This window comes from Wasmannia auropunctata, unplaced genomic scaffold, assembly GCF_000956235.1.
Source record: "Wasmannia auropunctata unplaced genomic scaffold, wasmannia.A_1.0 LD336037.1, whole genome shotgun sequence".
In the NCBI taxonomy this organism is placed as follows: Eukaryota; Metazoa; Arthropoda; class Insecta; order Hymenoptera; family Formicidae; genus Wasmannia; species Wasmannia auropunctata.
Genome location: NW_012026853.1, coordinates 109,487 through 133,911, shown reverse-complemented (window position 1 = coordinate 133,911; position 24,425 = coordinate 109,487). Strand labels below are relative to the sequence as shown.

At 44.5% G+C, this 24,425-nt stretch overlaps 1 protein-coding gene across 1 annotated transcript in view; it reads left to right on the top strand.

Annotated features, from left to right (window-relative positions):
• The first annotated feature begins 3,642 nt into the window (after positions 1–3,642).
• Positions 3,643–24,425, top strand: part of LOC105452172 — a 117,299-nt gene continuing 96,516 nt past the window's right edge. Inside the window, exons 1-2 of the mRNA XM_011693066.1 lie at positions 3,643–5,002; positions 23,763–23,798. Of these exons, the coding sequence (XP_011691368.1) occupies positions 3,643–5,002; positions 23,763–23,798 (1,396 nt within the window). The remainder of the gene's footprint in view (positions 5,003–23,762; positions 23,799–24,425) is intronic.

Here is a 24,425-nt window from a genome sequence, read left to right as displayed (position 1 = left end):
TACGAGAGAATGGGGCGCGCGCGGGCTTGCGTTTGCTAATCCGACGGCTCGCGGCCCCGGAATTGTTTCCGGCTGCAGTCAGCGGACCCGCGCGTTTCCCGACGACAATAATCGTCGCCACTCGACGCCGAAACGCGCCAGAGGAAATGCTTGCGCGCGCGCGCGCGACAGCGCGACTGCGAGAGGGCAAAAAGCGAGAGGCGGGATTAATTCCGCGCTCTCTCGACGCCGATAGCCCCGGATATTCCGCTCTCGCTTTACGAACGAGCCGAACGAGCCGAAGCACCGGCGTTCCCGTACGCGTTTACGAAATCCGAGTTTTGTCCGAACGATGGGGGCGAATGGGGGCAGATGGGTACGAGATGCAGTTTCCAAGTCTTCCGGCGCATGCCCATTAAAGGAGAAATTCTCCCGTACACTGTCGTTTGCATGCAGACATTGCCAAAAAGAGAGTACGGGTCAAATGCAGCGCTGAAAATACGATAGATATGCTTGGCTTCAAACTGTATCGTGATTTTTATTAAAGTGACCTATTGTCATTCTGATCGCTCGATGCTGGGCATTGTGACAAATAAACACGACACCGTGTCGGATTTTGAGTTACTGGAGAAAGAGATGGGCATGGAAATGGAACGCGTCGAAGGTTCGCCGCATTGGCTTGAAAAAGCGTGTATCCGGTATCAAGCATATTTGGTTGTTGTCATGCTCTGCCACGTTGGCAGGTCCGAACGTTTGACAAATGAACGCCGGGGCGTGACAGAGACAAACTGGAGGGGTTACGTTTCTCACGGTTAATATTTCTTTTTTTTTTCCCCCACGCGAGAAACTTACTTGCTTGATGTAGTTTTGCGAACGCCACGGGTGACACGCGATTACCATTCTCTCTACGAAGTTACGTTACGCTTAAGTGCGAAGCGTCGGTCGGGGCGCGCGCGCGCGCGGTCGGGACGTTTAACGACCGGCAATCCAGGATCCAGAAAAGGATGCCACCTTCTCGCTTCTCGCGCGCCCGTCCACGCCTACTCTCTCACCCCAAGCGCGGCTTCTCTCGCTCTTTATAATTCTTCGCGAAACATTTTTTTTTTCCTCACCCTTTTCATCTCCCTCAACAGCCCTCTCTCCACCTACCCCCTCCGCCCCTCCCGCGTCCCTCCCTCCTCATTCTCGACGCCCATCCCGTCGTCGTTTGCATAAAGTGAGCTATCCGCGCTTTTAATATACGCAAATGAAGTTACGCGCCGGAACTAATCATATTTGCATGCGGAACAGCAATCTCCTTTGAGCCCTTGTCATACTTATTACTCCAGTTTAGTCGCTAGAGAAAATTTTATGACGAACAGCGCCGGGTTGTAACGCGGCGCGGCGTGAGGATCATCAGCGATTGATCGCCCTCACCCGGAAGGGAGGATGCGGCCTCCTATCGGCGTGATGCGCTTAGCGCTTAAATATTCTCATTTCGTCACGTTAAACCGCTTACTTGAAACTATCGAGAAATAATTACTGATAATGGTGCCGCAGTTACGACATATCGCCCGCATTTATTTTAACCAAGCGAACTGATATAAAGCGAGGACATCACACAGATTGTTCGCTCGTTTCGAAGTAATACAAAATGAACGTGCGAAACATATAGTACCTTTTATCGAAGAAAATTAAATAGCAATTTGAACGTCCGAAGCGTCGCAGTACAGTTAAATTATCTCCGCATGGACGTATCTTTTTTTCAACTGTGGAGTCTCCGTCTCCCGTGAGTCCCATAATTTCTGCAAATCGGCGCACAACGACGATCGAAACTTTATTCGATTAAAGTTACGCCGTAATACCCGCTCGTTCATTAAGGATTAAAGGCGGAGTCAGCCGTTTCGGATGCAATATGACAATGTAAGGCAAACGTCGTCGCAGCCGGCGGGTTTGCGAAACACTCCTCGAGGAAGTCCGCAACTACGGCGAAGACGATAGACGGTGGTATTCTTGTCGGTATTCTCCCGGCAGAAACTTCCGGGTGCGCGACGTTTGTCGTTCCTCCGCAATCGCGTTTAATTAATTATCGATCGATCCGCCCGTGGGCGTTCAATCGCGGAGTACGTCCCGCCGACTGACAATGAGAACGGAGCCGGGCAGACGGTATTATATGACTGTAATCGAAAGACTTAGCTCAATAATGTGATTTATCGATCCGGCGTCGATTTGACGGCGCCCATGCCGGCCTATTCAACAAATTAAAATCGGAATTCTATTGAATGTAGACTCCGTTAAATCTGTGAGATCCAAAGTACTTTCCCGGAGTAGCTATGTACTTTAAAAACAAGACGAAAGCGATTGGATTTACGTCAGGTGCAAACCGTTGTTCAAATTTGAAACATTATAAACTCTCGTTAAACATATAATATAACAATAGTGAAGTTTCACTCTACCCTCCTGTTAAGTATTACGGAAAATATTGTAGACTTACTTTCAGGTGTATACCGTTGTAATTATTATGTAATGTATTCTGGAAAATATTGTAGAACCTTCTATAATTATAGAAAATAATGTTTAGTGACGTTATTTGAAAAATGGAATGAAGTTTGTAACGAGAGCATAGCGCTTTTATACGCTAGAATTAACGTAGATTCAATTTACTTAAACAAAGTCACTTAAAATACACGTAACGACGCAGATTGCGTGACTCTCGTTGCGTGACCATATGTATACGTTCAACGTGTAGATATTATTAGCGCTCATATTGAACGCTTGAGGAAACATCGTAAATATAGGAACGATAATAAAGTAGAAATTATTTGAGAGGTAGAACAACTTCGAAATAAAGGGAGGGAAAGAAGCTGAAATTGTAATAAGAAGCGAATCTTTATGCGAGAGACATTGTTTGCTCAACATGAAACGCTGCCATCGTATATGCATTGTGTTTAAGCAACTTCAATTTTCCGGGAACTCCGATATGCATTCGACGGCTGCATTATCATTGACTACGATGCAGCCGCATTTCGGTCACGCACGATCAGGTATTATCGTCATCATTGGCTATAGCGGCCATTCGTGAGCTACCGAGCATGCAGAGGGCAATCGCGGTCTGGAGAAGCGCTTACATTGCCCCTCCTCCGCCTCTGAATATTGTATCGAGAGATACTTGCGTTGATAACGAACCGCTAATAAATAAGCGCACGTGCCGGCCACTACTGTGTAGATCCACTGCTGTAAAAGATTTAGAAGCAAATTAAACCACTAAAATCAACTAAAACTTTTCGCGCTAGGAAAAATTATGAATTTATTATCGAGTGGCACATAAATATAACTAATTATCGCATTTGAATATACTTGTATTGCAATGTTTATTAAATATTTTCCAAATAATTTATTAATTTAATAATTTATTATTAAGTTTCCAAAATTCTTTAAAAGAAATATAGCTATTTAAAAGAAATTTCACTAACCGTACTAACCGTCACCTCCTTTTCTCTCTTTGCTTCCAGGTGTAGTAGTGTTCATCCTCACTAACCCCGCGAAGAATCCTCTACTAACATAAAAAATGCACTCCTAACTAACCAGCGCGACAGACTCCGACCACCGCTACTGTCGTCGGCGCTATCGTCCATCGGGTCGTAACGCGGTCCTCCCGCGGAACGATCATGCGAATCCCCGAAAATGCGCAGGACCAGCAGCAACGGCCTCAAGCTCGACCTGACGGAGAACACGCCAGGTAGCTCGTTGTCGCGGCTGCCGAATCTGGTCGAGCATGCGGAGACCTGCCAGGCGCTGTCCGCCGGAACCGGTGAGAATTTGAGCAGCAAACTGCCTAACGTGGTTGAGGGCTCGATGGACTATGGTAGCGAGCGAAGGTCCTCCCGTTACCTGGAGTACCAAGAGATCAAGTCCTATCAGGACCCCCAGTCGTCCGCCTCGGCGGCGCCGGCCTACGAGGGGGCCTATCACGATCAGGCCCGGGGATACCGGAACTACGATCGTAAGGGTGTCGGCTTCGATCGGGAGAACCTCGAGAGGTACGACAACAGGATCTACCCGGAGGACGGGCTGAGATACGGCGCCGATCGCCGCGTGGATCAGCACACCTACCAGGAATCGGACCTGGACGCGCCTTACAATCGTAACGACGCGCAGAAGCTCAGCAGGGCTTATCCGGAGCTTCAGGACCCCAGCAGGCGGTACTCGCGCGACCTGACCGACTACGAGTACGCGTCGCGCTACGCCGAGGAGACGCTGAAGCTGGAGCCCAAGAAGGATCCGCACCATCACCATCATCACCCGGGCAAGATCTACGAGCAAGCTGCCTCCAAGGGTTACGAGTCCGGCGTGAAGACTCACGATTCCGCTTACGATCTGGGCACCTGCGCCGGACAGCAGGATCCGCCGGCCAGACAGTATGAGAGCAAGTATCACTCGGTCAGCAAGATGTACGGCACTCTGCCCAGGTACGAGACCAGCAAGTCTTACGAGCCGACCTACGAGTCCAGGCCCACCTTCGAGCCCAAGTACGACGAGCAGTCGTACGAGTGCGGTGCTAAGCCCTACGAATCCAAGTACGAGCTGACGAGCTCCAAGAGCTACGAGAGGGCAACCAAGTATGAGGGCACCTCGTCGTCCAGATACCAGGACAAGTCGTACGATCAGACGTTGAAGATCGGCGAGCTGGGCTCGTCCTCCTCCGGCGCGTATGTCAGGAAGCACCAGGATCAGGAGGAGACCGGCGCCGCGGAGAAGATGAACGGATACAGGAAGAATAATTTTGAGGCTTACGGGGTTTATTCGGATCCCGAGGACGACCACGGCTTCCTGGCGGACAAGAAGGCGCCCCAGTATACCTACAAGGGCGTCGTGGTGAACGTTAGCGGGGAGTCCGCGGTGGTCGATCAGAAACGGTCCAAGGACAGCAGGCAAACCGAGGTGATCAGAAGCCCTTGGTGCAGGCCCACGATACTGCTGCTCCTGCTGGTGCTCCTGGTCGTTATCTTCGTCTTCGTCGCTGGAATACTGTTGTACTTTAATTGTAAGTCTCTGCCATTATTTGACACGACACGATTTTTTTGCGAGAAGTTTCACATTTTATTTTTCATGTACAATTTTTACAAAAAAAAATAAAAAAAGGTTGTTCGGCTTTTTGTTCGCTTAAAAATAATTCGTGAACGTTTTTCGCATGAAATGTATTTCAATGTAAAAGTACATTCTATATCGCAAATATTTTTTTACTACAGAAATTTTGTTGTATTTGGCATTCGTCAAATTAAATATTGCATGCAACAAAATTCGTCGAGTTCTAGTGCCAACGATATGCAAAAATTTATTTGAAAGTTGTTAGTTCTAGTATTTAATTTTATATTACGTATTTAAAGCTTGTATAATTCTGTTCGGTGTAATTCATTATGGACGATAGTGCGGCTTTTTGCGTAACAAATTTGCTAAATCCTTGAATTCAGTTTAAAGCTTATTTACGTACTCTACATCAAATTTTACGTTGTGGAATAAGGAGCATTATGCAGTCAAACATGAAACAATTGAACTTTAAGTGCAACTTTCAGAAATAGCTTTTGGTATCAGTCGCAGCGAAAAGGTTAAATAGCAAATTTTCCTCTTCAACACGTAATGTCGAACGAATAGTTACGTTCGTCGATTCAATTAAATTTACTTTCCCGACAACAGCTAATTAAGGGTAATGCTCGACGGACGCTCGATAACGATCCGTGACGGAATATTCGAGAACGCGGCCGCTGCTAATAAACTTTTCCGCACTATTTCTTCCTTCGTTCGCCGCCAGTTAATAAAACGTGCCATTTGTCCTTATATACGGTGTCCTAAATGTGATGCACTTCTTACTACAGATGCAGAGCAAACACGTAGACGATTTTTCTTCTTCAAGGATTAAGGACGAGAGTCCTATATTTGTCACCATTTACTAAATTTCTCAAATCTTCATTAAAGCTCGCTCAAAATTGTCTGAAGATTACGACGTGTAATCTTTTCGAAGCTTAAATCCTCATTTTTCAACAATATATTCACAGCATGAATATTCCGACGTTTTCCCTGTAATCTGTACAAATTCGCGATGATAATACATATACTTCAGCTCGTGGAAGGAAATGACCGACATATACCATTGCATATGTGGAAGTTTTTATTTATTTCTCTCGAGACATCCTGTGTTGCACCCAATGTATTTTATTGTAACGCTACGAGCGTTCGTGAGGCGACTCGGCGATAACGGCGGGTGATTTAGCTAATGAGCATCCGATACCAATTATTTACGGGCGTTCTCGCGTTTGCCATAGTAATAGCCGCCATAGTACGACGGCTAGCACGGTCGACGGAGACGACCGGCGGAGACGACGACGGAGACGAAGACGATGGCGAGGACAGTGACACGTGCCGACGATACGTTAAGCCGGAACGGTTACTGTTCTCCACGGCAGTTTTATGTGTCGAATTTGACATGCCGGGCACGTAGGGACTTGCCACTAGCGAAACTGTTCGGTCGGAATTACAATGCGGCCAGTGGATGGAGGGTGGACCGGTGGGTTTAAGGAAAATAGGTGGAAAAGAATGACGGGGACCGCGCCGGACAGACCAATCCGTTTTCGCTTCGTGCGCGATCGTGTTTGTTGAGGACGAATGGCAACAGGAAGGTACGCGAGGTCGCATTATTCAGGGCTAACCAGCAATTTTAACTTTAACCTTAATGTAAAGGTAAATTAGGGATTCTCGCGCTAGATTCGGGTGTTTGCGAGAGAGTAAATCGGCGGAACTTGACTTCAGTTTCGATCAAACTTTGAAAATCTATCGTGTAAAAAATTGTAGTATTCCACAACAAGAAAAGAGAGCAGGAGGAATACGGAGTGGACGTAACGTTTTACTTAGTTTACCGTGTAACGAGTAGCGAGTAACTAATTGAACAACTTCGTCGATTCGCGCGCGCGCGAGTGATTAATTTCAACGCCAAACTCGCTAATGGATCCTGTTAAAAAATTTTAGGAGGTAAACGTATACAACGCGGCGCTGAACGCGGATGTTAACGTAACGTTGGACTACCGGGCATTTTCAGGTGGAAACATTTCCGCGGAGCGGGGAAAAAAAGGGGCGTACGATATTTGCGCGCTGTGTATGAAATATCGCGATAAATACCATTGTGAAAACGTGTGCAGAAGTACTTTTCTGCTTACGCGGTTATGGTCAAGCCCTATATCAAAACCGGGACCCCTCCCCGCAGATAAGCTTGTTATAGGATAGTACAGGATCATAACAGTTTATAGCCCTTGCTATGGCAGTCGGCTGTCTCGTATAATTCACATAGATGGTTTATTTCCAATTATTTTCTAGTGAATTATAAACTTTGCAAAATGAATACTTTTTTAAGTTAAAATTCTATAAAATTTTGTCGATCCTTTGCGACGTAAAACGCGTGAATGAAATATCCATATACAAGTATGTATTTTTTATTTAATAATTATATATGAATATACATACATATATGATTTATATATAATATCTTATTTATGTATGATATGCAATGAAAAAAGTGAAAAAATATTTTTCCAAACGTATTTAATAACCAGGAAAAAGGAATTAACTTTCAGAGTAAAGCTGCTGCTTTAATTTCATGCATTGCTATTCAAATTAGTCAAAATTTTTCTGTAGAATATATGTTAATGTAATAGATTAATATGTAATTAGCTCGAAAAAATTGCATCTTGCATGTTCGGCCTATCATTGCTAATAAGTTTCCGAAATAACTTTGCCATAAAGATTTATCGCTCACCTGTTTACGGCTCGTGGATTACGTGTTACATATACGAGGAAAGACCACTACATCCTTTAACGACATCCTAAAAGGACGTATCATTCGCGATAGAAATTTATTTTCCTCCGACGTGTACGCACGTTTATTGGAAATGAAAAGAGAGACAAATAAACCCACTGTTATACTAAAGCAAGACGGAGTGAAGCGACTTGCTCGTGTGAAATCAATTTCAAGTGGTAAATCCAAAAAGTGGCGATAAAATAATTCGCTTGGAAAAATTCTATTAATTATAATGCTATTTCCCTGACTAGACACTGAAAAATTATTAGAAATTTTACTCAAAACTCCACTTGACTAAATTTTATTAATGTACCTTCGAATAATAAGCTCAATCCAGTGGTTTTGAAATAATTATATCAAAATTATGTTCGTTTAATTAAAATGTGAATATAATTAATTAACAATAGTATACTTTAATTTTTATTTTAAGAAAATCATAAAGATTTGTAATATAATTTTGGTCTTTTAGAAGTCATTCAATGTTTGCATAGATTTTACGTAATAAATGTGGATCACGCGTGTATGATCTTCGTCTCTAAGAACAGTTTTCTATATCCTCTGTGCTTCTTATGAGTTTATGAGATACCATAACGCGCTCAGGCGAGCTTCCATCGCACCCGCGAAGAATATAAAGCGTCTCGTTGAGACCATCTCGGGCGGACCAAGTCATTCGCGAGAAACGAGCAACGCACGCTCCAATTCGTATTTATAATCGAGCGGAAGTGCATTATTATGGGGAGGAAAGAACTGAGTTGCCGCCCATCCCCGCGTCAGTTTTCCTCTTCTCGGATATCGGGCGCGGTATTCGATATGGGCGAATACCATTTTTACGTGGTTTACGGAATGTTGTTGCCGTCTGAGAACGACCGCCGTTGTGTTTTACGTTACTGGACTTTTACGCCGGTAGAGTTTTACCGTGCGTCGCTCATTCGTTTTTTTCCCCCGCCTTTTTCCGAGGAATCCATTAGCGGATATAGAGATGGAAGCAATCTCTTTTTAGCAAATAGAGCCGAGATTTTTCGTGCGACGCGTTCACGTTATATTGTATCGTTGTGTGCATATTACGACTTTTACAACGATAGCTTGTGGCATTTTGAGCACGGGATAATGCAATAATTGTGGGATAATGCAATAATTAGACTCGTAAAGCACGCGGAAACACTTAAATTCGGGACAATTGACATGCGCAGTTTGCAGGCGGCTTAAGAGAGAGAGAGAGGAGAGCGTGGGCACGCTCTCTTTCGCAAATCACCGTGACTCGCCACCGCCGGCCGTGTAAGCCACTTTTTTCTGTCCACGTCTGCTTTCCCGCGCGACAGCGACGGAATCGACGTTTCGCCTGCGATGGCATGACAATAGAGCATCGGCCAGTGCTTGGATCGAAGAACTGTTTCAGCGTCCGCTCGCATATGGGGCGTTCATTCTGCAATCAGAAGTTCTTCGTATCTTTCTATAAATCTTTTCTATTATCTTTTGATAAAAATTTAATTGATGATATATCATGTAACTGCAACATTTTCATATTGAACGTTGAATGAAAAAAACCTGAAATGACTAAATGCTACATGCTTAGAAAGTATTCAAGCTGCACAATTTGAAATTTCATCTGCGTAATTGACGGAAAAGTGATTTGTGATTAAATCTGAAATTTAATTTCTGTCGATTTAATTTCCATTCTGAAATAAATAGAAACTTAGTATTCTATTATGCTTGATGCTTATCGTGAACAAAGCCTGGCCTGTGGCATATACGGTTGAGGGCGGACTCAGTTCATCGCTCCAAGACACCCAGTACAGAAGCCCATGTCGATTCTCTTTTTCTCCCTATATTTCGGCTGCGCTTGGCGGCGGTCGACCAGGGCGTTCGAGCGATTCGGGTTTATTTTCGGGTCAAGTTTTCGCCCGGCCGCTTCGCAATCAGCCGGCGCATTGTCCGGCGCGGACAATACAACAACCACGGCGACGGAATCCCGACGCGCGTAGGAATCCCAGAGTTATCGTCCGTCCGCGAGCGTGCGCGCGGGGGCTCGTCGGACCGACGTGTTTTCGCAGGAATTTTCGGAAATTCAATTCGGATGCCGGCGCGGTCTGCAACATCGTCTGCGACGACTCCGATCTCATAGAGCCCGGCGTTAAGTGGCAAACTGCAATGTGATACCGCTGACGGTTACGTGACATTTACTTAATTGCTGTTGGAGAAACGAAGTTGGGTATACGGTGGTAAAATCAAATAGCTCAACAAGCGGGATCGGGATTATTTAAATGTTTGCCGAATGAATACTAGTCCCCCACCCTGCCCAAAGTCGCCGGAGGAATTCACGTCTGGCAGGCGACGCGACAGTTCTGGAACACCCTATACATAACCATGGAACGTGCAGTGCGACGGCTTTGGTGCAGGATCGGGGCTTTAGTATGTAAGGCACGTGTCCGCATCTGCCTTTATGAGAGCTCCCCGCGATTCCACCATTTCGTCCTCATTCTAGGAGCAAGCTTGCCGCGCGCGCGGAGGGCGGGGTTCGGGGTTTCGGGATTAAGGGCGTCGCCGATCATATTAAGGCCGGAGATATCTCGCCTGCTCCTTATCCGCCGTCGTACGATCCCCATAAACCCACAGTCGGGGGTTTGTTCCACATAAATTATAGAGAGAGACTGCGCGCCGGCTTCTGGATATACTGCCGCCCGATGTGTATACCTGCGCGTTGATGTAAATGCCGCAGGTTCGTCAACATACCCGCGGTCCTTTACGTGAATAGAGCAGGATACTCCTTCAAAACAACAGCCGGATTCAGATGATATTATCTTGAATGGTGCATAAAAGACTTGAACCTATATTTTCTCCGTCGTTTTTAAACCTTAAACGGACTGCGTTCGTTTCCCGGAAGGTAACAAGTTGCATCTAAAAATTTAAATGCCCTAAACGGAGGGTCGCGAGAGAGCTACTGCAGCGTTTGCGGATGTTTCCGAACGCTGTTTCAGACAACCGCGCGCGTAACTCGACGCGGCGCGGCAGATAAATTTGGCATCCTGACGAGCGGAATGTGTTTAACTCGGGAAGTTAACACACAGCGCGCGCGATTCTCGTTTCTTATCGCGTGCGTTTCAGCGTACGAATCAGATTGCGGCGCGGCGCCTGCAACTCTCGCCTCCCCTCCTCCCCCTCCCGCCGCTCAACATTGTTAACCCGATACATACTTCCACGTCTCGCGGCCGCACGTGTAAACCACCCCCTCGTCTCCTATTCGAGATAATCGCGTTACACGACGCATTCGCATGCAGCTGCACGAACGCGCGAAGTTCCGTGGGATTCCCCGCGCGCGACCCCGCCGCAGCTGCGCTTGATCGCCGCACGAAAGATAGGCGGATCGTTCGCGAATCCATCGACTTCGCTCGTCCCTCACTCGCGACGGACAGCGGAACCGAATGTGCTTGAACGCCCTTCCGCAATCCCCGTCTCGCGCGAAGGCAGAGCGACGCCGATTGCCACCGCGCCTGTGACCTGGTGAACGACGGGTGAGCACGGACGGGTGGAAAAAGGCGCGGTGAAATTGGATCTTTGGGTAATAGCTAAATCGCGAACGGAGTTGCCTGGCGCCACCTTGGACGAGATTGTGGGCTACCATGGCATGAACACGGATAGGGTTGTTGCGAGATTTCGTATCAATATTTGGTATCGACATCAGCATAAAAAAGGCAGAGAGAAAAAGAGAGAGAGAGAGAGAGGGGGGGGGAACTACGGTGCACTCGATATTGGAAATGCTTGGAATTGGAAGCATCGATACACACAGCGAAACTTATTAATAAGTTCGAAAGTTAACCAAGATTTCTTTACGACCGGAGATGTCTATGTTCAACAGTACAAACGGAATTAGTAGATGTATATTAGAAGTAATGTACGCGAATATCCCCGGCGATATTAATGATTGGTACGCGCACATGTCGCGACATGTAGCTTTGAAAAAAAAAAATTGCGTCGATATCCTCTGCCATCGCGATACGCTTTATCGCACTTTCGAAATGACGCTTGTAAAATCGGCGAAATTGCGTTGCGGCTGTAAAATTCGTTAAGTTGCGCGCGATAACCGTCGGAAATTACGAGGCGAAACTTGCACCCTTTTAACTGATACAAGCCAAATTCACCGGCGAGATAAATTCTCAGGCTGTAAAAGCGCTGTGAGCTACAGGAGTTCGTATGCCGGAGGATTTGAAGCGATTTACCATCTCGTAAAGGAGCTGGCGCGTTTGTTTCATGCGATTTCAAATTACATTATTACAAGAGAGAAAGAGAAAGAGAGAGAGAGAGAGAGGGAGAGAGGAAATGTCGTCCACAAGAGAATGTAGCGAAATAGAAAGTTCAGTACTACGCGGAACGTCGTATTCGTCACAACGAAACATCTTGCTTCGTGTGCCGCATTAAATTAGAGAAGCACCCAAGGTAGACTAAATTTTATGTGAATTATCTTCTATGTAGATTCCGCCGAGAACAACGAAGACGTGGAAATTTTCTCCTTCGTGTGTAATCGGAAATTAAAATAAATTATTAAACCGCCGAGTTAACAGAAATTAAATTCAATTCGATATGCATTCATATGTGCATGGGTAAAACTATATGTTGGCGGGACTTAGGTGATCGCGATAAGGAGAAATTCCATTTTAACTTTCGTTGCGTGAAATGAGAACGATCGTCGAATTTATATATATCCCGGCCAATTCCCGAACGGTTATCGCCTTCGCGAGAACGCGATGTCGTATCGAGTATATACGCGTGGTATCTCGCGAGAATCCCCCCGCCGCGTATCCTCGTCCGCGCATGCAAATCCGAAAACTTTCCACGGGAAAGAAACTAATCGAAGTATCAAGTTGATTTAAGCACGAGGGGGTCGTCGTGCCATCGAGTTCTCCCCGGGGGGTGTCCGGGGCTGGGGGAGGGGGGGGTTCCCGACCGAGGCGAGTTCGATCCCTCCTCTTCCACGTAGATTCGTCCGATCCTTCCGGGTGCTCGCCTCGAATTAACTCTCCGCTGGGATTGTCGTACGAGCAACTTTGCGAATCCCCCACCCTACTCTCTCTCTCTCTCTCTCTCTCTCTCTCTCTCTCTCTCTCTCTCTCTCTCCGCTCGGAAATTGGTGACCGGCACAATGGCGCGCCTCTGCATTTCCGGCATTCGTTTCTACGCCGGACTAAGGAAAAGTCCCTCTTCCCTCTTTCGCCCGCGCTTTTCTCGTTCCACTCGCGTTCTCGCTCGCGGCGATTCTGAGATTTCAGAGAGGACGAAGATGAACAGCGCGGCGCGGGCCGACCGATGTCGTGTGGGTGTGGGAAGGTCGCCGCCAATCGTTCGCGATTGGGATTGTTCGCGAGTTACCGAGTTGGAGTCAAGATTAATGTTAACTTCGCCGTCGGAGTTAATAAGTCCGGCACCTATAAATCCCACCAACTCCTTGTCTCCCTTCCTAGCTTCCCCTCCCATCCTCCCACTTTCTGGTCGTCTTTCTATATCGTGTTCCCTCACCGTGTTGCTCTCTATCTTCTTCTCTCTCCATGCCTGGCTTTCCCTACCGACGCCCCATTAGGAACGTTTCCTCTCGTCCCTACGCTTCCACGCCCTGAACCTTCCTCAAGCTTTCTGAAACTCGAAAACTTTCGCGGCGAGAAAAAGCACCGCGTATCGGCGGTCTTCGGCAAGAAGCTCCCGGCGCTTCCGAGCGTCCTTTCCAGCGACCGTTCCCTGCAGGAATCCGCGCGCTTTTTGTCGCGATTACTTACGCCAAATAGTTTTCCTATTATGCTATTCTCGCGTCGGCATTTACTCTCGGCGCTGTGCTTTATTTTGCGTCGAGAGGGCCGGGCGGGTGTCACGAAACAGCTAATACGGATTATTTCACTTCCGCTGTCTGAACTTGTAATTCGTGGAGCATTAGAGGGAAAACTACGTAGCGTTTGTACAGACGGAGCACGCGAACGGATTCAGAAGTAGATGAATTTATTAAACGTAAGAAAATTTATTCTCTTGAAGAAGAGATCTGGTATCGATGTTCAGAAATTTTCTTTGATCTCAAAGCAGAGAGAGAGAGAGAGAGAGAGAGAGAGAGAGAGAGAGAGAATAAGCAATGCGTAGCAATGTATAGCGCACCCCTCGAGAATTCTTGATTGTTATACATAAGGGAATCGTAACTTGGGCGAACTTTTATAAAATAAACGCATGATAGAGAAAGAGGAAATTTAATTTCAACGCGAGACGAGAAACTCGGCTGACGGAAGCCGCGTGCGGAACAACACGGAACAACCGACATGGTCAACTTTCACGACTCCGACGGGCGGAAAGAGCCGGTCGCTAAGGACGCGAGGCTCCTTGGGAAACCTTGTCGGTCGAGCTGACGTTTAATTTAATAAAACCGTCGCGGCCTTTCTTTTGCGCGCGCGATTTCGCGCGTATAGGGACCGCGTTTCCGCGCTATTTCCCCTTTCCGTGGAGGGGAAGGGGTATCGGTCGCCGGTCGTCGTACCGGGATGCCGTGTAAAATTTCTTCGGAAAAACTGCGCGAGCCAGCCGGGGTGCACCTTGTTAAGAACGTCAAACTTACGGTCGAGAGTTTGCCGGAACTTTGTAATTTCCAGCGCGCGCAGCGCGCTGATTGACGCCCGCCTTCCGACCGGCGCGTTTTTACAAGCCTCCCTCGGCCGTCGAAAGAAACGGGTGTGCGCGGATCTTTGCGAAGTAATGTCATCTGCGCGCCGGCTCAGCTAGACGCGTGAAGTTATGTGGGGTGTTAATTAATTGGTAATAAACTCTATATGGAGGAGGGGGTGTCGATTATGATTACCGAGGTCATTAGAGCGTTCCGCTAAATCGGGAGGGTGAAAATTACGTGCGCATTAATTTTGCACAATTGACATTTAATTGTGGATTATTACTGTTGCTGTATAGATCATTTTTCGCAAATCCGTACAAACCGTTCATAAATTTCGATAGAACAAAACGAATGTAAAACAAGTTTTTCTTTGGATTCATATTGAGTTGCACGAGATATACGTAACTGAATTGCTAAATATACAAAGCTGAGGTGTTTTATATAGGTATTTGAATTATCTTTTATATACATGCATACATAGCTTATTGCAATCTTTCATTAATCTCTACTTTTTTAAAATCTATATGGAAGTACAGTCATCACTGATTTAGACTAATGTTTTATAGACATTTTTTGCAATTATCTTTGATCAGTTTACTTAAGGCGTGTTAGCAATTGCCGCAAGTTAATTAATATTAATTAGTCCAATATTAATTAATATTAATGTTGCTCGTGCTGAATACATTTCAACTGTACTCCGCCCCTTCTGTTCTCCTGTTCTCCGATCTTTAATTATTATGATTTTGCAACGAAAATCAGGCGTGGCTCCAAGAGTTTATTCTTAATACTGATGTACGCGATTATGCGACCATTAAGTTTCAGCTGCCCGCCGCCTGTCGCCGGTGGAAGTAGATCGATCGCTCGCTCGCGTGACATTAATCCATTATTACGGCAGAAATTCGCGACTGCTCGAATGAAGACGGTGCTATCGAGTAACGTTCGAAAGAAATTAATGTTGTAAGCCGGACTACATTCTCGCCATTGTAAATTACGCTCTTACATTAATATTCCGCTCGCGCGAGCGATACGAAAATGTTTTCTACTTAACGCCGCCGTTTCTTGCCGTCGCTTGATGTATCGTCTCGCCTCGTTTTATCGACGATTTTTCTTCTTGTGTAATTATCCGCTAACCCATTTCACGGTGCCGTACGTCCAACTTTGTCCGTCCGCGCGCGAACCAGGAGACGAACGCTCCTCTCTCGTCCTCACATTGAATTTCTCATCCGGACGAAATCGGCGGAGATCCAAGCCCTCCGATTTCGCGGTCGAAACGTTAAAATTTTGGTCCCGAAAAAAGATCGTCACGTGCAATGCGCGCGCGGAGAGGGTATATGCCATCGGATTTTATACTCATGTCCAACACACGTGTAAAAGTTTTGTGCGCAATACGAAGAGACATGACAATTTGTCGATATATATATATGATTTCTGAAATAGGAAACTATTGAGTTACAAAACTGTCGCGGCAATTTCTGCCGTTACAGTCGTGTCTGTCAAAGCGCCGCGCCGTCGCAGTTTTTTATGCGATAAACTCCAAATTTTTTGTTCGATCTCACCTGGACTATTCGATGTTCGATTCATTTGATGATGTTTGTGAAATTGATGGCTAATCCGTGAGCATTGATGTTTTACCGATAACAGCTCGGGGTAACTCGAGGGGAACGCGTGTCAGTCGTGCGTTTACATTCATTTTACATATGTGTGTTACAAAATATCCGATGGCTCGCGAGCGACAGTATCGATGAGATGTCGCCCGGCATGACTTTCTTCTGATTTACAAGGCTTATTCCCCGTGTCGACTGACAGTTTCAGTTATTAGCGCAACTGACCGCGGTTAACATCGTCATCGTCAATTGTCATCACGTCCGGCGGGAGTGACAGTTGACAGTTTAATGGAATTTCCGAGTAGGTCGCAATCACGCCGACCAAATTTGCGCGGCCCTTCGTCCTCCCTTTCGGCGCTTCCCGTCGACGAGTCTTGCATTATTGCTGTATCATCATTCCATTGATCCGTTACGCGAGATTACTTGGTCGAGCGAAAAGGGCATTTTTTTCCCTATACGACTCCGAAGGAAGAAAGAAAAACGTTGATGAAAGTTTGATATTACGACGTTAAAGGCGGAAGGGGGAAAAAGCTAATTGTCACGCACCTAATACTTAGGGGGGTCACGTAAGGGTTCATTAGCCGCTTTACACAAAATTGTAATATTATCTGATAAGGGGAGTTTATTCGAAACTTTCGATGGACAAAGGAAAGTTTCAGGTCTTTTAAAACACAAGCGAGTTACCTGGGGCGGCAAAATAATGCGCGAGAAATAAGAAGAGGAGAGATGACTCATTCATTTAATAATTATAATCCCGAAGCTATTCGCGCTATCATCGGAGGATATCGCCTTTAACTCGTTATACCGTAATGGATCGCACATTCCTCTCGTCGCTCTTATTTCTCGATTAAAGGGAGAGCTATTTTTATGGACGATACTGACTCCGTTCCATCACCGTTCGTCTAAAGATATCGCGTAATCCGCCGCACGTAATCCGGTCGCGCCAATTGTATTGCGTTGATCGTCGAAATCGCTCTTCCGCCCTGTATTTGCCCTCACACTTTTCGATCACTTTGTTACGCTTTATATCACTTAAACGCATGCGTCTCTTTTTTGTTCGTTCTCTCTCTCTCTCTCTCTCTCTCTCTCTCTTTCTCTCTCTCTCTCTCGTTCGCGCTGCGTGGCTTTCCGCCGAGGACGAAAAATCGACACGTCCGGCGTAAGTAGGTATATCGCGCACGTGGGCGCAGTTACGAAAGACGTGAGCGCGAAACCTCTCCCCCGGAAGGGAAACTTTCTTCATTTTTCGCCCCCGAGCCACCGATCGGGGGCTCGGGGTAAGTTTTCTCCCCCTCTGAAATATCACGGGAATCAATCGCCGGCGCGAGTGGCCGCGATCGCGCGCGCGGTCCTATTTTCTGCGCTTTTCCCAGCACTCGGGAGAGAAGTAATGGGTTAGTTTAGCCGAGTCGTCAAGCGTGCTGCCCGTTTACGCCCGTTACAGTAACTTGGGAGTGGCTTTTGATCTTGTCGACCGAGCGAAGCGCGTTCGCCGCTTTAATCTTCTTAAGCTCTCTTTCCCGCACATTGAATGTAATCTAATTCGTCCTTAGTAGCTTAATTAATAACCAAGAAAAAGAGAATTTTCGAACTGTCTCTCTCGAAACGCGCCGCTCTTACGCACACAAACGCAAAAGGTTTGTCTATAATTATTGTAATAATTAATGCGCGATATAAGAAATTTTGCATTCGAACATTGTAGCAGCGTGTAAAATGAAGCAACTTTCAATTCGAATTGGAACTGTTTGACTTTTACATTGGAATCTCATCATGTTCTAGTAAACGCGATAAGCAGATTCGCAATCCTGTAATCCGCGCAACATCGAGCGCAAACAGTTTGATAGATTCGTAGAACATACAAACACACATAGTTGATCTTCCACAGTGGATATTACCAAAGCCGATCAGACTTCCTCCCCGCTGATTTCGCACGTTGAATATGTAATTCATTTTTCACCGCTTAATTAATACAATAGAAGTAATAATAAAACACAAGCGAGAATAGTAATAAAAAAAAAGAAATTATGATTAATCTCATTTTTTAAGAGATTATTTCGAGAGAAAGAAAGAGGAAATAATTTTAAAGTTATCTATGTCCCGCGACGAACTCGTGCCATCTTCTTCGGGATCTTTCCACGTCGACGTGATCTCGGATTAGGTCGCAGGAAGCGTTTTCAAGCGATAATTTAAAATCTCGAGAGATCTGCAATGTAAACTCCATCTCTCAGGTACTCTGTAGACGCGCGGTAGTTATCGACAGTATCGGATATCCGCGACGAAGATTCCAATCGAACTGATGTTACATGGGTAAAGCTTACCGGATTGATCAGCCAACTATGATCCAATTGGTCAGGGATACACAGTGGGGCACGTCCACCTCGTTCTCATAACGGAGAACGCACGTGTATTGAGACTGACACGTGTCCAATGATCCGGTTGGACCCGGTCACGCTGCAGACGATGATCTCGATTCGAAACACGAGTTCGCCAGGTTGTATTCGCCGCGAATTTTCGCGATAATATGCCGATAGTTCGAATATGCAGATTTATGGAAAAATTTTGTTTTTTTGCAAATTTCGATAAACACTGAACGCTAATAAGCACGCACTAATAAATAAAACTAATATTTCGTCGTAGCATGAACGTCACCTCGCGCGGTAAACGAAAATATTTTTGTCCATGTACGCAGAATGCAATTTACATTTACATCGCGCGACGCTCTACAACTTTTATGGAGCGGCATGCATTTTGCTAGTACGCGCGATAAAGCGATACTCTTGTTTACGAAAAATAAAGTGCACTTACAGAAAATACAGTGCGTTTCTTATCACAAAAGTGTTTCTAGAAAAAGAAAGAGAGAGAGAGAGAGAGAGAGAGAGGGAGAGCAAACATTCCCATTTTTTATTTATTATTATGCATGTTATAGGATGTACATTTGATATAATATGTTTTCATAATACGATCGCAATCTATCGATCTATCTTGCGATGCAATAATACGCGCACGCAGACCTTGCGTTCCACGGAGAAAAAGCATCATAAATTACATCGTTTATCTTGCCACGTATAAATAACTTAAATAATTTAAACGTATAAAGTTGTTTTAACAACGCGGCGTGTAATTAATTTTAATAATACAGCTCTGTCCGTTGTATGTATCTTCAATTTACTCGAACAGCCGTACATCGCGTTATTGCGCGGGGTTGCCTATATATAATACGAGCTTTTCTGCGGCTCAGCGTTTGGCGAAATGACAAAGCAAGCAGACAAAATCTCGTGTGCTTCGTTTATAACATTACGGACTCTTCTATATTCCGTGTAATGTATCCTCTTCAGTACGTGCGCTACATAGCGACCTCGTCTGCTTGGCGAGGTATATGGCCGTTCCTTGTACGTACGTTCTCGGATGAGGAAACAGAAAGTCGGGACCGTGTCGGGAGTACTTCACCGCTGTTCTCTACCGAGATCTTCCGACCATATTCGCGCGCGTCGCCGTCGTCGTCGTCGTCGTCGTCGTCGTCATCGTCGTCGCTGTCGAATACAAAAAGGATGAATGAAGAATAGCGTCTGCGTGCACCAAGCGCGAAATTTCACCGCGATAAAATAGCCCCCTCTTCGCGGGGCGCGGGGCTCCCCGCACGTATGAGACATTATGTTTATGAATCGCGATAAAGTGCGCCGTGATAAAGCGTACGAATAAACCGGGTCGTTGTGACTCGAACGCGCTCAATCGTTCTAAAATGCGTGATATTACGCGCGCGTCGAATATTTATGCACGTTTAAATTTAACCGCATTTACAACGCCGCCATTTGTCGGAGAATTTATCGCGCGCGTTAAGGTATTCCGTTTCCGTCGTTTTTGGATTGTAAATGCTTCATTCCCAGTTTTTGTCCTTCCATGTAACTGCTGCGCACGGAAGCCAAGCCACTGTTAGAAATATCGTTTGACTTGAAATGTACACAAATTGTGTCAAATAGACGTATTGTGTGTGCTTCTTGACACACAGTTTATTAAGTATATGTTTATAGGTATTTTAATAAAAGAATTTTTTAATTTATTTATAATTTATTTTTTTTATATATACTACGGTTTTATATATTTTTTCTACTCGGGTTCTATACTGTACTTCTATACTCTTCTATTGTGCTCTCTCTCTCTTTCTCTGTCTCTCTCTTGCATTTCCATCGATGTCCTGCAATGCTCCCAGGAATAATACACTCTGCCAAGCCCTCGAGTATGCATAAAATCGATCCGTACAATCTTCCGGATACGGTATGCCTTCCGTCTCTGTGAAGTTTCCACGCGCAAATCCATACAGCCAGGTCGTTTAACAAGTTTATTCAACCGCGTTGTGTCCTATTGTCTCGATGGTTATCCGCTGCCGAGTCGATATCCGAATGGACCATGGTGCTCGTCCCATCGATATCTATCTTGCGCGGAGTAATTCCCAAATATCCTGCGAACAGACCCATTACAAGCAAGGCGAACTCGTCATACACAAAATACAAAAGATGCGCGCACACGTATAATATAAGTGCAAGCCGAAAAATTGTATGGACATGTACTGCATTCAGAGAAAAAAATAGTCGCAATTCAGTAAATAAAACATCATTAATTAGAAAGTTAGTCAGTAATTAAAAATTGAGAAAAAATAATATTCAATTATGAATTATGAATTATGAAATTGTGATAAGAAGAAGAATGAATAAATTGTAAACTAAGAATAATATTATTTATTTGAATAATGATTAAATGTGTGGACTACAAAAAAATAATAACAAAAAATAGTTGTATTAACACATAAAATATATTTTTTAAAATAAAGCGTGTCACATTATATACACTTATAATTCATTTCAGAAAATTGTATAAAGTCTATGGATATATCAGAAATACCAAAACTATTCTATTTCCTCTGAATGTGAGAGTAATTATATCTGATTTTTACGCTCCATAATTGCGTAAACCTTGTTTAAATCAAACAACACATTGCGAGATTTACAGTTATCAATTTGTATAATTGAAATCAAATATGCTTAGCTATAGATAGATTATTAATAGAAATTGAAATATAATATATACATATATGATATAATTTATGGTAAATGAGCAATAAAAGTGAGAAGTACAGCTATACAATATTCACGGATGATAATCGAGTCTCACACTAGCGAAGGATCATGTTTCGCGCTTTCGTCATCGTATGCGCGCCAAGCTCTTATGCAAATTGCTCGCCGGTGGTTCTTACGGATGCACACACGCGTGCAAATGTGCGTCTCACAAGCCAATTAGCGCGTTATCCCCCGCGGAGCATGGCGACATGTGTTTTCCGGGCGGTGCGTCAACCCCGCCGCCGGCGCGGCGGTGCGCGGCGCCGTGTCGTATCTCGCGTGCCGTATACCTCGGAAAGGGAGAATATCGGCGCGATATCGACGCGCGCAAATTCTCATACAGTCGACCTGCATACATATCGACGCTTTGGCGGCGCCGCGTGGCTGGAACTGCGCCGCAACGGGCGTACCAGGTATACACGTGCAATCCTGAGCGATCTGTCCTGGGCGACGCGACGGTGCACTCTCTTCCGAACGTCCGATTTGGAAATTTATGGGATACCCGGGGTTCGCGCGCTTAACACACCACTCTATATGCGTGGTGCATTTCAATACGTCGTTACGCCCACGAGTAAGGCTGATTTGCGATAGAGACGTTTACGTTCCTTATACTCAGTTGCAGTATCTTTTGTAAATAATTTGGCAAATAAGTTCTCGACTCTTAGTCATTATCAAGACTTATTATAATGACTTGAGTTTTATTGCAATTCGATTTCTGGCCTTTCACGAGTTTGAGATTCAGTTATTATTGCTATTAAGCCATTCACAAGTTGACGACAATTTATCTACAAAATGTTTTTTGCGTCTTGTACACAAAGACGTCTTCCTCAAATGTATATTTGTGACATTCGTAATTTAATTATGGTCGCGTGTCATGTGAGTACCATAAGTTTGGTAATTATGTCGCAATTTAAATTACAAAGGAGTCGGCTCTCCCGAATTTGTCAAAGAATAAACGCCTGGAATTTAATGTGGGACCCGCTGCGTTTTCCTCTGTTCGCGATATGCATTTGCTCGCCGCGGAATTTTGTTTAGAGCGGCGGGGGTGATGAAAGCGGAGGATTAATATTCTGCCTCGAGAAATTCCAGTTATTTTCTCCGTTACTCCCATCCCGACAACGACGCGCACAATACGTCACTGATATCGCGCGGTGCTTTCGTGATGGACGTTCGCTGTTTGGCAATCCGTTTTCCGCGCATCTCTCGAATTTCATATGGAAACTTGTAATTATTTTCGACATCGTAAGGCCGCATGGAACGTCTTCATTAAAGGGTTCTTCGGATAGGATAATTAAAAGTTTCACTAGAAGCTTCGGAGCGTTCATTTGCAAAACGTAACGGGGTGTTCGAATTTCCCTAATGTTTATTAATCTTGTATATTGATGCCATATCTTTTATTTATCATGCTAAGAAAGATTATTTGAATGATTTGAGAAAAATTAAAATGAAGTAAAATTATATAAATAATGGGAAATAAAACAGGATTAGAAAAATGAAGAATGGAAATTCGGATATGTGGCGTATTGTCAAATATATACATATATGTATAGGTATTAATTTATTTTTAACACACACATATATATTATATATTTGCCATTTTTGTAACAAAGATCAATAATGTATTATTTGTTAATAAACATACAGCAAAATCAGAGGAAATATCATATTTCTCTGCCAAACGCTTCTATTCCCGGAATATCGATGTTACGTTTATGCCTCATCTGTATATCGTAAGCGCGGGCTGCGTAGACACTTTGTGCGTTTATATTTCCGCGTCTCGTGGGGCTCGTTACACGACAAGAGCTGCGTCCCGGACAACTAGTAAGAATGGCCACTTAATTAAGACTTTAATTAAATTAAAGCCTTTAATTAAGTTGCATCAGTTAAATAGAATAAATCTTATCGCGACGTAAGCACTAATATAAATTACTTAATTTTATGTAGAGGAAGAAAGAGAGAATTTGAAGGAGAAAAGGGGAGCGGCAATCTCTTTCACAGCTTGCGCACAATGCTAATTGTGTCGTTGTAATTAGTTTGCATTTTAAACGGCTAGATAGGAGGCTTCTGCCAGTTTCGTGACGAGAAGCATAAGAAATATTGTTGTTTTATGAATTTATTGTACCGGCAATACAGTTTTCCGGTGCATGATCACTTCAGAATATGCAGCATGTCTCACGATAGCATTATTTTTAACTTATATATAGTTTGGCGAATTAGCAGCTTATTTTTCAACGTCTAATGCTAGATATATCGTGGGTGTAATTGAAAATTTTGATGGACCACGAAAACTAAAATGTAAGAACGTAAAATGACTAAAACTATTTGCTGTTATCATTTATCTCTACTAATTACAAGTTCTAAATTAAAATCGGAATTAAGTAATGCGATAGCCGGGCAGTAAATGCAGCTTAAACGTTGCGTCGCTTTAAAATTAGAATGGTGGAATGTTTGTGTCGTAATTGTGGTGGCGGTAAGAGTATCCATAAAGATACCGAGCTTTTTGCGAGTAATTGACTGCGTATACATACATACATACATGCATACATACATACATATAATACATGTGTCTTGTAACTAATTTCACTAATACTAACGCCCCTTTTTTCTCATTTCAGACATGTCCTACAAGCCGCGCCATCCCATTATCGAGGGTAAGTATTTTCAGTCATAATACACGTAATACACGTAATGGTATGCCAATCTAAATCGCGGGGAGCTGCTCATTCATTTGAAGCTCCGACTCGTATAACTATAGCCTCGCTACAAACGCACGCTATGATAATATTGATTTTCCAAACGAAAGATCACAGAGAGACAATTCCCTGTACTTATCCTTGCCTTTCGGACAGTTCGTCGACTTTTCGTTAATACCGGTATTAACTAATTACGTTACGTCACATTACAAAATCATCGAAGTATTCGTGAAAGTTCACGTACCGCTGGGAATTACTTGCTCTTCGAAACCATGCATCGCGTTTCGTAATACATTTACCTTGAAATCGATTTGTGTATCGCGGAAAAATACCACGGTTTATACGCTACGTACACATGAAAAAGCGAGTAAACGAAATCGGTGTCTTCCACCTCGTTGGTAATGCATGCGCGTGCACGCGCGCAAACGGAATTTACCAACATGCTTTTGCAAAATGAGGTGGACTTCCTGGCGAAATCGCAGATTACGTTAGACAGGCTGACACGCGACGTTTCGGGGCCGACGTGTTATTCCCGAAGAATAACCCGACGAGAGAATGCGGGCCGAATGTTGGCCTTCCAAACGA